We start from the raw sequence: 13,186 nt of genomic DNA on the forward strand, positions 1-13,186 counted from the left end.
TACCAGACTCCACCCCAGAGGTGGCTGCATTCAGTGGTTGGCATGGTGATTCTTGTGTGCAGCACGTCAGGAGGAACTGGGTGAGTCCTGGCCTCTTCCACATCCCTTTCCGCAGTGCTCCTCCGCCGGGTGGTGTGACATGGCGCTGGGGCCTTAGCCGGCATTGCATGCCGGGCGGTGGGAGCTGGTGACGGAGCCTTACCCGCCATTGCACACCGGGCGGTGGGAGCTGGTGCCGGAGCCTTACCCGCCATTGCACGCCGGGCGGTGGGAGCTGGTGCTGGGCCATAGCTAGCATTGCACGCCGGGCGGTGGGAGCTGGTGCTGGGCCATAGCTAGCATTGCACGCCGGGCGGTGGGCTGGTGCTGGGCCATAGCTAGCATTGCACGCCGGGCGGTGGGAGCTGGTGCCGGAGCCTTACCCGCCATTGCATGCTGGGCAGTGGGAACCGGTGCAGGGCCATAGCTAGCATTGCACGCCGGGCGGCTGGAGCTGGTGCAGGGCCATAACTAGCATTGCACACTGGGTGGTGGGAGCTGGTGCAGGGCCATAGCTAGCATTGCACACCGGGCGGCTGGAGCTGGTGCCGGAGCCTTACCCGCCACTGCACGCCGGGCGGTGGGAGCTGGTGCTGGGCCATAGCTAGCATTGCACGCCGGGCGGCGGGAGCTGGTGCTGGGCCATAGCTAGCATTGCACGCCGGGCGGTGGGAGCTGGTGCTGGGCCATAGCTAGCATTGCATGCCGGGCGGTGGGCTGGTGCTGGGCCATAGCTAGCATTGCACGCCGGGCGGTGGGAGCTGGTGCCGGAGCCTTACCCGCCATTGCATGCTGGGCAGTGGGAACCGGTGCAGGGCCATAGCTAGCATTGCACGCCGGGCGGCTGGAGCTGGTGCAGGGCCATAACTAGCATTGCACACTGGGTGGTGGGAGCTGGTGCAGGGCCATAGCTAGCATTGCACACCGGGCGGCTGGAGCTGGTGCCGGAGCCTTACCCGCCACTGCACGCCGGGCAGTGCGAGCCAGTGCTGGGGTCTTAGCCACCATTGCATGCCGGGTGGTGGGAGCCGGTGCCAGAGCCTTACCCGCCATTGCACGCTGGGTGGTGGGAGCCGGTGCTGGGGTCTTAGCCACCATTGCATGCCGGGCAATGGGAGCGGGTGCTGGGCCTTAGCTGGCATTGCACACTGGGTGGTGCGAACTGGTGCCGGGGCCTTAGCTGACATTGCACGCCGGGCGGTGGGAGCCGGTGCAGGGCCTTAGCTGGCATTGCACGCCGGGCGGTGGGAGCCGGTGCAGGGCCTTAGCAGCATTGCACGCCGGGCGGTGCGAGCCGGTGCAGGGCCTTAGCCAGCATTGCACACCGGGCAGTGGGAGCCAGTGTGGGGCCTTAGCCAGCATTGCATGCCAGGCGGTGGGAGCCAGTGTGGGGCCTTAGCCGGCAATGCACGCGGGATGGTGCGAGCCGGTGCAGGGGCTTTAGCCGGCATTGCACGCTGGGTGGTGGGAGCTGGTGCAGGGCCTTAGCCGCCATTGCACGCGGGATGGTGCGAGCCGGTGCAGGGGCTTTAGCCAGCATTGCACGCCAGGTGGTGTGAGCTGGTGCGTGGCCTTAGCCAGCATTGCATGCTGGGCGGTGGGAGCCGGTGCAGGGCCTTAGCCGCCATTGCACGCGGGATGGTGCGAGCCGGTGCAGGGCCTTAGCCAGCATTGCACGCTGGGTGGTGGGAGCTGGTGCAGGGCCTTAGCCGCCATTGCACGCGGGATGGTGCGAGCCGGTGCAGGGGCTTTAGCCAGCATTGCACGCCGGGTGGTGTGAGCTGGTGCAGGGCCTTAGCTGGTATTGCACGCTGAGTGGTGGGAGCCGGTGCAGGGCCTTAGCCGCCATTGCACGCGGGATGGTGCGAGCCGGTGCAGGGCCTTAGCCGGCATTGCACGCTGGGTGGTGGGAGCTGGTGCAGGGCCTTAGCCGCCATTGAACGCGGGATGGTGCGAGCCGGTGCAGGGGCTTTAGCCAGCATTGCACGCCAGGTGGTGTGAGCTGGTGCGGGGCCTTAGCCAGCATTGCATGCTGGGCGGTGGGTGCCGGCAGCTGGGCCTCCCTGTTTAACCTCAAGGGGTGCAATCACTGGCTCACCCTGGACCACGCCCAAACATGAAAGCCGGGCAGTTCCCCAGCTCGTCACCTGCTTCCACTTAGCTCCAGCTCTGGCGGGAGGCCGGTTCGTTCTGTAGCTGATCCTGCCCGGCACAGGGAGGGGACTTGGGATTTTCTTTCTCCTTCTCAGAAGCGAGTTGTGGGTTTGAGGCTCCCGGCTCCCAACACACTCGCTGAAGATCCTGAAACCCCAAACCAGGTGGGGAGCAGAGTGTGCCAGGTCGGGGGCAGGGGAATCGCCGCCCTGGGGCCTGGCTGCTTTGCCTTCCAAGTGGCCCTACAGAGCTCCTGGGCTCATGGTACAGCCAGGTCCCTGACCAGCTGCCAGGATGGGGGTAAGGCCACGCATCCCGAGAGCTGGGGTCTCTGGGATCCCCCAGCGGAGTGTGAGAGGAGCACTGGGGCAGGGAAAATGCAGCCACCTCTGGGGTGGAGTGTGGCAGCTGGTTCATAACCATGCAGCAAACCTCCTGGTGTTAGCTACTGATGTACAGTTAATACGCATGTTCCAACAAGACTTCTGAGGATCCCTGTGGGCAGCGGGCAGCTCAAACTGCAATAAGACCCAGCGAGGGGAACTGACCATTGGACCCAGCTGTCATGGGCTTGGGCTGGATTCTCCCAGCAGGAGCTTTGGGACTGGACGCAGGAGGTGCTGGGGGAGGGTCCTCGGCTGGGTTATACTCACGTCCGGACGGCATGATCCTAATGGTCCCCTCCGCCTCTAAGATCTCGGAGTCCCTCACACCCTGCACCTGGTGTCGTCACTGATGCTAGTGCGACAGGCGTGGAAAGTGCTGCCAGCTCAGTGTGGCAGTGTCTCCTGCACCCTTTGCACCGGTGTTAATGACAATACGGCTTGCCCAGCACTGGGCAGGGCTGAGGTGCCACATTGCTCCAACCCCCGCCACCAAAAAAAATTAAACTCTGTTGGCTTGATAAAAATAGATCCTTTATTTGTCTCTAGCTCACTATGAATGAGATCTGTAACAAAGCATGTTCTTTTAATTAGAAACAATAGGCCGAGGGGGGAAATCTTTGTCAAAGGCAAAGGAGAGGAGAGGGATAGTCTAGGAAACCCACCGGTTGGCAAGGCTGGGCCGGCACTAAGGGGTATAAAACCATTCACAATAAATATTTTATTTACAAAACAAAACTGGCGATTCCGACCACTTCTTCAGTGCACGTTACGTACCAAATTCCCAGCCTTGGTTCGACCGCGCGCGCCAGACCGGACAACTGTGACCGACGAGCGTTTTCTCCCCTGTTCCTGGCACAGTGCTCTGAGTCCAAGAAGCTAACGAGCGGCATTTGGTGAGTGCTGTGAACACTTGTCCAAGGGGCAATCGTGGGTGCCGGGCGCTTTCCGAGCTGCCTTTGACCTGGCCACCCCGGCAGCAGAGGGGAGGCTGGTAGCATAGGATGAATGAATCCTGCCCGGGGCGGGGAGTGACTGAGCAGCATGGAGGTGGGGCTGGGGGTCCCAGGCCAGGGCTCAGCACAGAGGCCAGCGCTGGGCTGTGGGGACCCACCCCCAGGACATGGGGCAGGAAGAGGTTTTCGCCCAAATGCACCCAGGGATAAGACCCTGCGGGGTGACAGGGAGAGGGCTGCCACAGGGCCCTTTGGGTCACCACTGGGTGATCTCTGTCGCCCCTGCAGGTGTCCTGGCCTGGAAGAGTTTGGAGGGGTCTGGAGAGGACGGCCCCTCCCCTCATGTCTGCCAGGCCCTCACCTTTCTCTGGGGCCAGGTCTGCCACTGAGAGTGGCAGCTCCGGGGTCACGGGGCTGCAGAATCCGGCTTGCAGCGGCTGCTCGGATGCGGTGCCCTTGCTAGGCGGGATGAGGGTGGGGCCCTGATTTTAATCTCCCCCCAGGGAAGGTCTTTGCCTCCATCCCTCTGCTCCCGCCTGGCCCCGGCTCACAAGCACTCGTGCAACACTTGTGTGTTGGTGCAGTTCAAGCAGCTGACGTGGCAGCACCAGTGGAAGGTGCAGTTGCAGCGCTCGGTGACGCGCTGGGTCCGCGTGCGGTAGCCCCGCCCGCAGCACAGCAGCTCGCAGCCGTCCAGGGCAGGGGAGGAGCTGTTACAGAAACGCCCGGCTGTGCCCGCTGTGCCCATCTTGCCGCTGTAGGTGCAGAAGTTGGGTGACTTCTCGAAGTAGACGAGGTCGTGGGGGGAGGGCGGCTTGTGGGCCGGGTTCTCGGGCTCCAGGTGGGGCCCCTCCACGCGCGAGGCCCGGTTGCTGCCCTTATTGCCGTAGATGACGCGGGAGGCGCCATCGAACCGGTCCTTGAGGAAGTCGCCCACCGTGCGGAAGGTGGGGAGCCGCATCCAGCAGGTCTTGACGGTGCAGGAGCCCGACATGCCATGGCACTTGCACTCCTGCCGCATCTCCGAGAAGACCGTCTGCAAGACAGGCCCGGCCCGGTTAGCGCTGCAAGCTTCCCCAGAGCAGTGCCCCAGTGCTGGGAGCGGCCCTGTAGTGGTGCCCAGTGGGACCCCAGCGCGACGAGCGCTCCCACGGCGGTGCCCACCTCGGCCTCCCTTACACACGGGCCCTCCCTGTTAACACTCATTAGGCAGTGTCTCACAGGTCGCGGGGGTTGCTCTGGGCAGAGCCGTTCCGCCGGGATCACTCTGCAGCCGCCAGCCCCGGCTGCGCTCCGCCCGCCCTCGCGCTGGAAACCCGAGGCAGCCCGCGGAGGCTCCCAGGGCTCCTTTCCAGTGGGGTTTTACTGCAATTAGAGGAACTGGCATCAGTTCCTCCCACATGTGCTGGATGCCGGCAGGGCCACGCGCAGCAGCACGCCTGGACAAGGAGCCCTGGCTTCGCCCTTCAGAGCTGGCGTGTCCCGGCTCTGCCCCAACCCTGCTCCACCCATCGCACCTCCACTCTCCCTTCCCTGGGCTCCCTCCTCCCCTCTGATCGGTCCTGCGCTCCCCCCCCACTGAGCTGGGAGTTCGCAGGGGGCAAGGAGGGCAGGACAGGTCCCTCCAGGTCTCTCTGTCCCCTTTGGATGCTGCACAGAGCGCTTCTGTCCTCTGCACACCCACTGCCCTCCATCCCTCTGCTCAGAGGCTGCGGGCAACCCCAGGCCCTCTGCTGATGCCCCCAGGAAGAGAAGTCGCAGGTCAGGAACCTGCCCCCCGACCCCCAGGGTATCCTGTAGCTGCCCTCTGAATGCTGGAGCCTGTCAGCTTCCTGTCTGCAAAGCAGAGACCACATGGGCTGGAAAAGAGCCCCAGAGATGATGCTCCTCCCACAGCGCACACGTGCACAGACATGCACGCACATGCATGCCCACACATGGACACACGTGCACACGCATGTACATGCATGCACAGACACACATGGACATGCGCACGCGCGCACAGACACACATTCATGGACACACACGCACAGGCACAGACATGCACACACAGTCTCCCCACCCCATGCGTGCACACCCCCACGTGCCCGTACACCCACTCGTGCACACTCACCATCCGTCCTGCCTCGTTGTTGTGCAGGTTCATCAGGAAACGCAGGTCCCGCCCCTTCTCGTTGGAATCCACGAACTCGCGCCCGAAGACCCGGCCAAAGTCGACGTTGTCGCTGCAACCCCCCCAGTGCCAGTCGGGGCCCCCCGGGCCGCGGCGCCGATAGTCACACGTGCAGGACTCGATGGAGCCCTCGGAGCAGGACCGGGCCACGGAGTGGGTGACACCTGCGCTGGTGATGGCGAAGATGAACGCCGTCTCCCGACAGCCTGGAGGCAGGGAACCAAGGCATTCAGGGCACCGGCACCGCATGCAGGCTGATGCCGACCACCCCAGTGCGTGGTCCCGTCTCGCTGGCGCTGCAGCTGGCCATGAGCCAGGCAGGAGCTGCAGGGCACACGCTGCGGCCATCGGCCCCAGCTGCCTCTGGCAGGTCACAGAAGACGCTGACCACCCATGCAGCAGCGGCAACCTGATTTGGGGAGGTGGGGGAGCCGAGAGGACGGGGGCTCACTCCAGAGGCAGGCGGGAGGTCAGGGGGCTGGGCCAGGCCAGGGCTGAGTCACTTTGTCTCCCAGCAGTACAGTGGGGCTGGCTCGCCCTGGGTCTGTCCAGCGCAGGTAACACACCTGGTACCAGCTCAGGGCAGCTCCCTGGCTCCCTCTAGAGGTGAAGGGGGAAATGAAAGGTGTGTTCCCACCTGCCGCCAGGTTCGGTTGCATACTGAGCTCCCTGGCTCCCCCTAGTGGTGGTGAGGGGGAAGTGAGAGGGGTTCTTCCTGGCCCCCAGGTGGAAGGGGCAGGTGGCAGGAGGTTGCAGCTCCTGCTGTGTTGCTGTGGATCCCCAGGGAGGGGGCGTGGGGCGAGACGGGGTTCCCTGTGCAGGTGAGGAGGGGGTGATTATGAGCTTGGCTTTAGGGGAGTGGCTGCAGCCATTATAGGGGATTGCAGCAGGGAGCTGGGTGGGGAGGAGCTGGTGGGGGCAGGGCAGGATAGAGGGGGCAGGGGAGCTTGCTGAGCTTGTGGGGGAAACCCAGCATTTGGGGAGCACCTGACTGGCAGGGCTGGATATGGCAGAGGGCTGTGCCTGAAAGGCAGGGGCCAGTGGAGCCAGCTTGCAGGGCGGGATTTCTGCCTTAGAAAGGAGCCCAACCACCACCCCCCCCCAGGGTCGCCGGCCCTTTCACCCTGGCAGAGGTGAGGCCAGCTCTGCCCTTTGGTGGGGGTACGACCGAGTTCCCCCATGCGCCACAGAGGGGCAGCGGCGTTATTGTGGGTGTTACAGCCCAGCCGGGGTCAGGCCCATCGCGCCAGGTGCTGCACAGACCCCAGCACGCTCAGAGAGCTCCCAGTCTAGGCGAGGGGCAGGAGGGGAAACAGTGGTGCAGAGCGGGAAGGTGGCAGAGCCCAGGGCCCAGGAGTCCAGTGGCCCAATTCATGGTGCCATCGACTAGGCCATGGAGCCGTAGTTTGGAAAGTGTATTTTAAAACGCTGACCGAGGCAGCCAGGGCTGAGACTGGCACCCCCCGAGCAGAGGAGTCGCTCTGCTAGCTGGCAAGGGGCTGCTCGGGGCGTGTTGGCCTGAGGTCCTGCCCCCGCTGAGCCCTCGCTGCCAGCCCAAGGAAATGCCCACGGAATCCCGAGTCAGGGAGGGAATCCCCTGGGCAGGCCTGGCAGGGGAGCTCATCCAATCAGGGGAGGAGAGATGACATCACATCACTTATCCGGCCAATTGTGTGACACACAGGGATGGGAGGGGACACTGCATGGGGGGCATGTGGCCCACGAGGCATGGCACACAGGGGGAGGGGCCCTCAGCACGTGGCAGGAGGGGAGCTGCGTGGCACAGGGAGCCTCTTCCTGGCTGTGCCAGGGCCTGGCACCTGCTCTGCCTCCGTTTCCCCCTTGTCTTGGCCAAGATCACTGCTGGCCCCCCCGCTAGGAGCCCCCTGCCGCCTCACCCCGGTTGACGATCTTGCCGAAGATGTGGGGCCCCTGGGTGGTGGGGCAGTTCCAGCGCCGGTTGCGGAACTGCCATTTGCACTCCTTGATGGCGCTCTGCAGGCCGCTGCTGACGCTGTGCAGGACGCCGGGGTTCTGGCGGATCAGCTTCCGCTGCTTACGGCTCAGCAGCTGCAGGCTGGGGTCCAGCACCAGGTGCACATTCTTGGAGTCCGTCAGCAGGTTGGTGGAAGAGGCCACGTTGATGATGCCCCTGCCGACAGCGAGGGCAGGGGATAAGGCACCACGGCACAAGCCCGACCGAACGGCAGTGATCAGTGCTGCCCCCTCTGCCCCGCCCCGACCAGAGCAACACTCAGACCAAAGGGAGTCCCAGCCCCCTGCTCTGACCACTTAACCTCACTCCCCTCCCAGCGCTGGGAATGGAACCCAGGAGTCCTGGTTCCCAGCCCCTGCTCTGACCACTGAACCTCACTCCCCTCCCAGCACTGGGGATGGAACCCAGGAGTCCTTGCTTCCAGCCCCACTGCTCTAAGCCCCCAGCCCCCACTCCCCTCCCAGAGTTGAGGAGAGAACTCAGGAGTCCTGGCTCCCAGCCCCCTGCTCTGACCACTTAACCTCACTCCCCTCCCAGCACTGGGGATTGAACCCAGGAGTCCTGGCTCCCAGCCCCCTGCTCTGACCACTTAACCTCACTCCCCTCCCAGCGCTGGGGATGGAACCCAGGAGTCCTGGCTCCCAGCCCCCTGCTCTAACCACTTAACCTCACTCCCCTCCCAGATCCAAGGGGTAGAACACCTGCCCTAACCAGGACATTCAGCCAGTTTGTAGGCGAGGGAAAGGCTCAGACCCGGCAGCAGAGGGGGCTCCAGGTATGGGCAGAGCCTGCATTCCCAGCTTCGAGGTGCCAGGGCGCAGGGTGCCGGCTCCCGGCAGCTCTAAGTCCCGACCGGCTGTGCTCTGGAGCGGCCTGATCCACACAGAGCGGTCAAGTGCTGCAACCCCCCCACCCCAGCCTTAAATCAGCCTGACAGGCCCGGACTAGGCAGCAATTAAAACGAGAGGAGAAAGAAGCCTCCCCCAGAGCCGGACGGGGAGGGGAAGGAGCTGCCACTGCCCCCCAGCAACGGCAGGGATGGGAGTTCCCAGCAGGGAGGAGTGTGCACTCGCTGGTGGGGATGTGAGGGGGGACAGAACAGAGCCTAATGCACCCACCCGCCCATCTATCCCCACACATCCTGCGCTGCAGCTAGTGATCACAGCCCGCGCTGGCACTATGCTGTCACACAGACACACAACAGACAAACACACACCTGTGACCCATATGATATGTCGTAACTGTGGGTATGTCTCTCTTAGCTACTGCATAGCGATAGATACCTGCTGCTCTTCTCTGCTATGTGTGTGTGTGTGTCTGTGTGTGTGCGCGCGCACACACGTAGCGTGAAATGTCAAGGCAGGGCGTGCAGCTGTGTCGCTCACACTAATCTCACCAGTGAATATGGGTGGCCAGGCTCACAAATGGGAAGCAGAACTAGTGCCCACACCAAGGGGTGGTGTGCACTGGAGAGCTGCGGGTAGGCATGTGTCTACACAGTGCCTCTGTTTGTAGGTGTCGATATGGCGAGCGTGTGTAGCCAGACTATTCGTGTGACAGTGTCTAGTATGGGCTTAGCGCCTGTTTCACCTGCACTGACTGGACACACGTAATGAAAAGACAGCTCCATACGGTCTCTGTAGAATTAGCCCAAGTCATTGTGCGCATCATCCTATGCCTGTCTTTATACAGCACCATCCACAGCTGGAGATGGGGATGAATGGATCGCTAGCTGGGTGTCTGGGGGGAAGTTACAGCATGTTCCCTCAGCAACTCCCCCCAGTCCAGCCCAGCCCAGCCCAGCCCACGATGGACAGAGGAGCACAGAGAAGGGAAAACAAATCTGGTTGGAAATATAAAAATCTGCCTACAGAGAAAAGGAAAACCAGGAGGGGCCAGGCATGCTGGGGCTGGATGAAACACCCTGGGTCCTAGCCCCTTGGAAGGTGCCTTTTCTCATCAACGCAGAGGATCATCATTCTTCCATCCTTAGAGGTAAACACCTGAGTTCTTGACATTTCTCCCCAGACATCTCCAGATGCTGTGGAGAGCAGCTGCGTTCCCTCCTGCCCTGCGAGCAGACCCCTCTCTGCACTTGTCTGCTGGATTTCTCTCTCCCTCCACGGCTGCTCTATTCGCAAAAGGAGAATGAACAGGATGGATATAAAGGCAAAAGCACAGACTTACCACCATCTCCCACTGTTATTCACCGCCAGAGTGTTGGAAAGAGACGAAAATGCCAAAACCCACAATGTCTTAAACCCTAAAACTAATGCCACAGGTCTCATTGTGTTGGCTGCAGGGCAGTGACTCGTACCAAACTTCCCGAGAGTAGTTTGTCTGGACACAAAAAATTATAGATCTAGAAAGTCTTGTTGCAAGGAGAATCCTACAACAAATTCTTTGGTTTAATCGTTTGTATCTCGATAGCTATATCCACATCCACATGGAGCGCAGGAAAGATGGGGTGTCTGTGGATATGGCTGTACAGGAATCTATAGCTATAGAAATATCGAGATATATGTATAGAAACTCAAACCCTCAAAATAGAATCTAAATAAAAACTCGTGTCACAGTTGAGTCTGCAGTAGCGTTGGCATCCTCCAAAATCTGAAAATGCTGGAGGAAAGGCTCCAATCTTCTGGTTTCTGGCAGCCTCTTAGAGATGATTCCCCCAGAGAGGAATTAAACCACTAGGGGAAAAAGTTTGATGGTCTACGGCTGCTGTTGAGTGCTTAGCATCCTCTAGCCATCTCCAGTGCCTCGGGGAGCCCCTTCCTTCTTATAGAGGCAGCGAGGTGGGTCTCTGTGGAACGGTTCATCTGTGTAGGATCCAGGCTGTGTTCTCATGCTAACAATGGGAAGTGGAAGAGATGCATCACTTCTTATGGGACAGCCCGCACCGGGGCTATCTGGCCATCTGACTGTCCATCACTCGGGTTGAGATTAATTCTGTCAAGTGTTCGGGCTCTGTAAATCCATCGGTTCCTCCAAAATCCTTCTCTGCATGGGAGCAAATCCAGATGAGGGGGATGAATGTTAGTGTCTGTCACTCACACGCCCCCCTCACCCCACCCCCACCCTACCCCTCTCCTAGCCAGCTCCATGCAGCAGCATCTGCTCGACACTGGCTGAGTCCAGGAGGTTTCTTCCAGCACATTTTCCCCCAGAGGCCCCCAAAGCGACCATGACCTGAGAAGCAGGAGAGTTTGGAGAAAGGGATTGACACTGTCCCAAGGGAAATCCGAGTCCTGAAGTGAGCGGTGCCGGGGAGGGGGGCAGAGCTAAGTTCCCCCAGCAGGAGAAAGAGTCTCCGGGCTGGGTCCAGGTCCCCCTGCTGAGACTGGCCCAGGATCAGATGCGCCATGGTCTGCTGGGGGAGTCCTGCCGCTTCATGCTGCTCGTCTCTCCGGCACTGCTGGGCTCACAGCAACGCTTGGGGCTCCAGTGGCCACATTTGGCTTCTGAATGCTCCTGAGGCTTCTGCGGCAGCTTCGTTCCCACTCTGATTTCGCTCCCCTCTTGGCCGCGGGTGTGCTTGGCTTGGCAGTATTTACGGTGTCCTTTCACCGCATGGGGCTGGCGCTCGAGGAGATAAAAACTGAGCAAGTCCCATCCCCAGCGACCAGATGTAGCAAATTAACGGCTCAGCAGCTAACGGGCTGGAGCTGGGGCTTTCCAGCCCATCTGCTGAGACCTCCCCGAACGGGAGCGCCGGGCTGGAGAGGGAAGCACAGGGGTGTGAGGTTGCCTAAGGGGAAAAAAAACAAATCAAACTTTGGCACCGGGGACAATCCCTGCAGCCAGGCTGGGACCCTGCGAGGCCCTGCCTCAGACAAGTGGCCAGAGGCACACGGGAACGGTGCCCACCGCCATTAGCTAATGGAGAACGGGGCCTGGAATGGCCAGATAAAGCCAGGCACAGCCCAAGGCTTTGTTCTGGGCCTGCACCCCTCGCTTGGAGACCCATCTCACCCCCCTCGCGCTCACTCTCATCCTGTTGCTCCACGTCACCCACAGAGGATCAGAGTCTCTTCCATCCCTGGCAGGAGACATGGATCTCTGCCGGAAGGGCCATGTTCTCATGTGTGTTTCCCGTGTGAGTGGTAGGTAACACCTGTGTCGTGTGTGGACACGCGCTCACGCTGAGACTGACACCCAGACAGGGCCACGCTCCTCCCACGTGACTCTCTTGTGTGTGGACGCGCGCTCACGCTGAGACTGACACCCAGACGGGGCCACGCTCCTCCCACGTGACTCTCTTGTGTGTGGACACGCGCTCACGCTGAGACTGACACCCAGACGGGGCCACGCTTCTCCCAAGTGACTCTCTTGTGTGTGGACGCGCTCACCCTGGGACTGACACCCAGACGGGGCCACGCTTCTCCCAAGTGACTCTCTTGCGTGTGGATGCGCGCTCACCCTGGGACTGACACCCAGACAGAACCACGCTCCTCCCACATGACTCTCTTGTGTGTGGACGCGCACTCACCGTGGGACTGACACCCAGACAGGGCCATGCTCCTCCCAAGTGACTCTCTTGTCGTCCGTGACATTGAACCAGGGATGTGTGTGGTCTCAAATGAAACTGACCCCAGGGGAGCAAAGAGGAGCCAAGAGCAGAATCCCCACCCCTTAGACATCCCAGAGGGGCCACGGTGGGAGCAGGGCTATAATGCTGCACGTGCGCGTGCGCACACACACACACACACACACACACACACACACACACACACACACACACACACACACACACACACACAGGCACCCTGTAGCACTGCCCACCCCTCCCCGAACCAAGAGCGAACGGGACATGTGCAAACAGCTGGAGTCCCGTCAGCAATAGGGTTTGTATGTCATAAGCCTCACCCCTGCAGGGCAGGACAAGTCCACCCAGCACAGGGGTAGGGTGAGCGGGAGGGGCAGGCGCTGAAGAGAGGAGGGAAAATGGGGGAAGCCCGGGTGCTGTCAGCATTGTCCTGTGCTCAGGCGCCTTGGCATTATGGCCCCTGGTCCAGCTCACCGCTCCTGGCTCCTCTGTCCAAGTTTGTGGGTCTCAGCTAATCTGATGTGGACGTTTGTACCTGGGCCCTGATTCTGCTGCCATTAAAATCAAGGTGCCCTCAGCACCACCACCACCTTCCTTGATCTCAAGAGCAGCCAGATCAGGCCCTTTATGAGTGTAGTTACTGGTCCGCTCAGCACAGCTAGATGTGGGGGGACAAGGGCTGGATCACGCAGGCTTGTAGTTTCAAAGAGAGGCTGGGGATTTTGCAGACATGGGGGGTTAAATTCATGATATTAGCCTTCACTCAGGGCCTCGCGATGTTAGTGGGGAGCCCCTGGGCGCAGAATGCAGGAGGCAATATTGCCCCGCAGGGGCTGTGGGGCTGAGCTCATCTGCAAGCAGCCCGAGAGGCCTCAGGCTGTAAGAGATAAGGGCCTCTGGGCCTAATGTGGCTGCTGGCCCGGGTGCGCACCTGTA

At 61.3% G+C, this 13,186-nt stretch overlaps 1 protein-coding gene across 1 annotated transcript; it reads right to left on the reverse strand.

Moving 5' to 3' along the window:
* Nucleotides 1-4,079: 4,079 nt before the first annotated feature.
* Nucleotides 4,080-9,989, reverse strand: WNT1 (Wnt family member 1). Its single transcript, XM_050924942.1, has 4 exons — nucleotides 9,889-9,989; nucleotides 7,604-7,857; nucleotides 5,646-5,911; nucleotides 4,080-4,568 (listed from the first exon to the last, which is right to left on the reverse strand). The coding sequence occupies exons 1-4, from the start codon at nucleotides 9,987-9,989 to the stop codon at nucleotides 4,080-4,082; spliced, it is 1,110 nt and encodes a 369-aa protein (XP_050780899.1).
* Between the last annotated feature and the right edge of the window lie 3,197 nt (nucleotides 9,990-13,186).

This window comes from Gopherus flavomarginatus, chromosome 16 (genome assembly GCF_025201925.1).
Source record: "Gopherus flavomarginatus isolate rGopFla2 chromosome 16, rGopFla2.mat.asm, whole genome shotgun sequence".
Lineage (NCBI taxonomy): Eukaryota > Metazoa > Chordata > Testudines > Testudinidae > Gopherus > Gopherus flavomarginatus.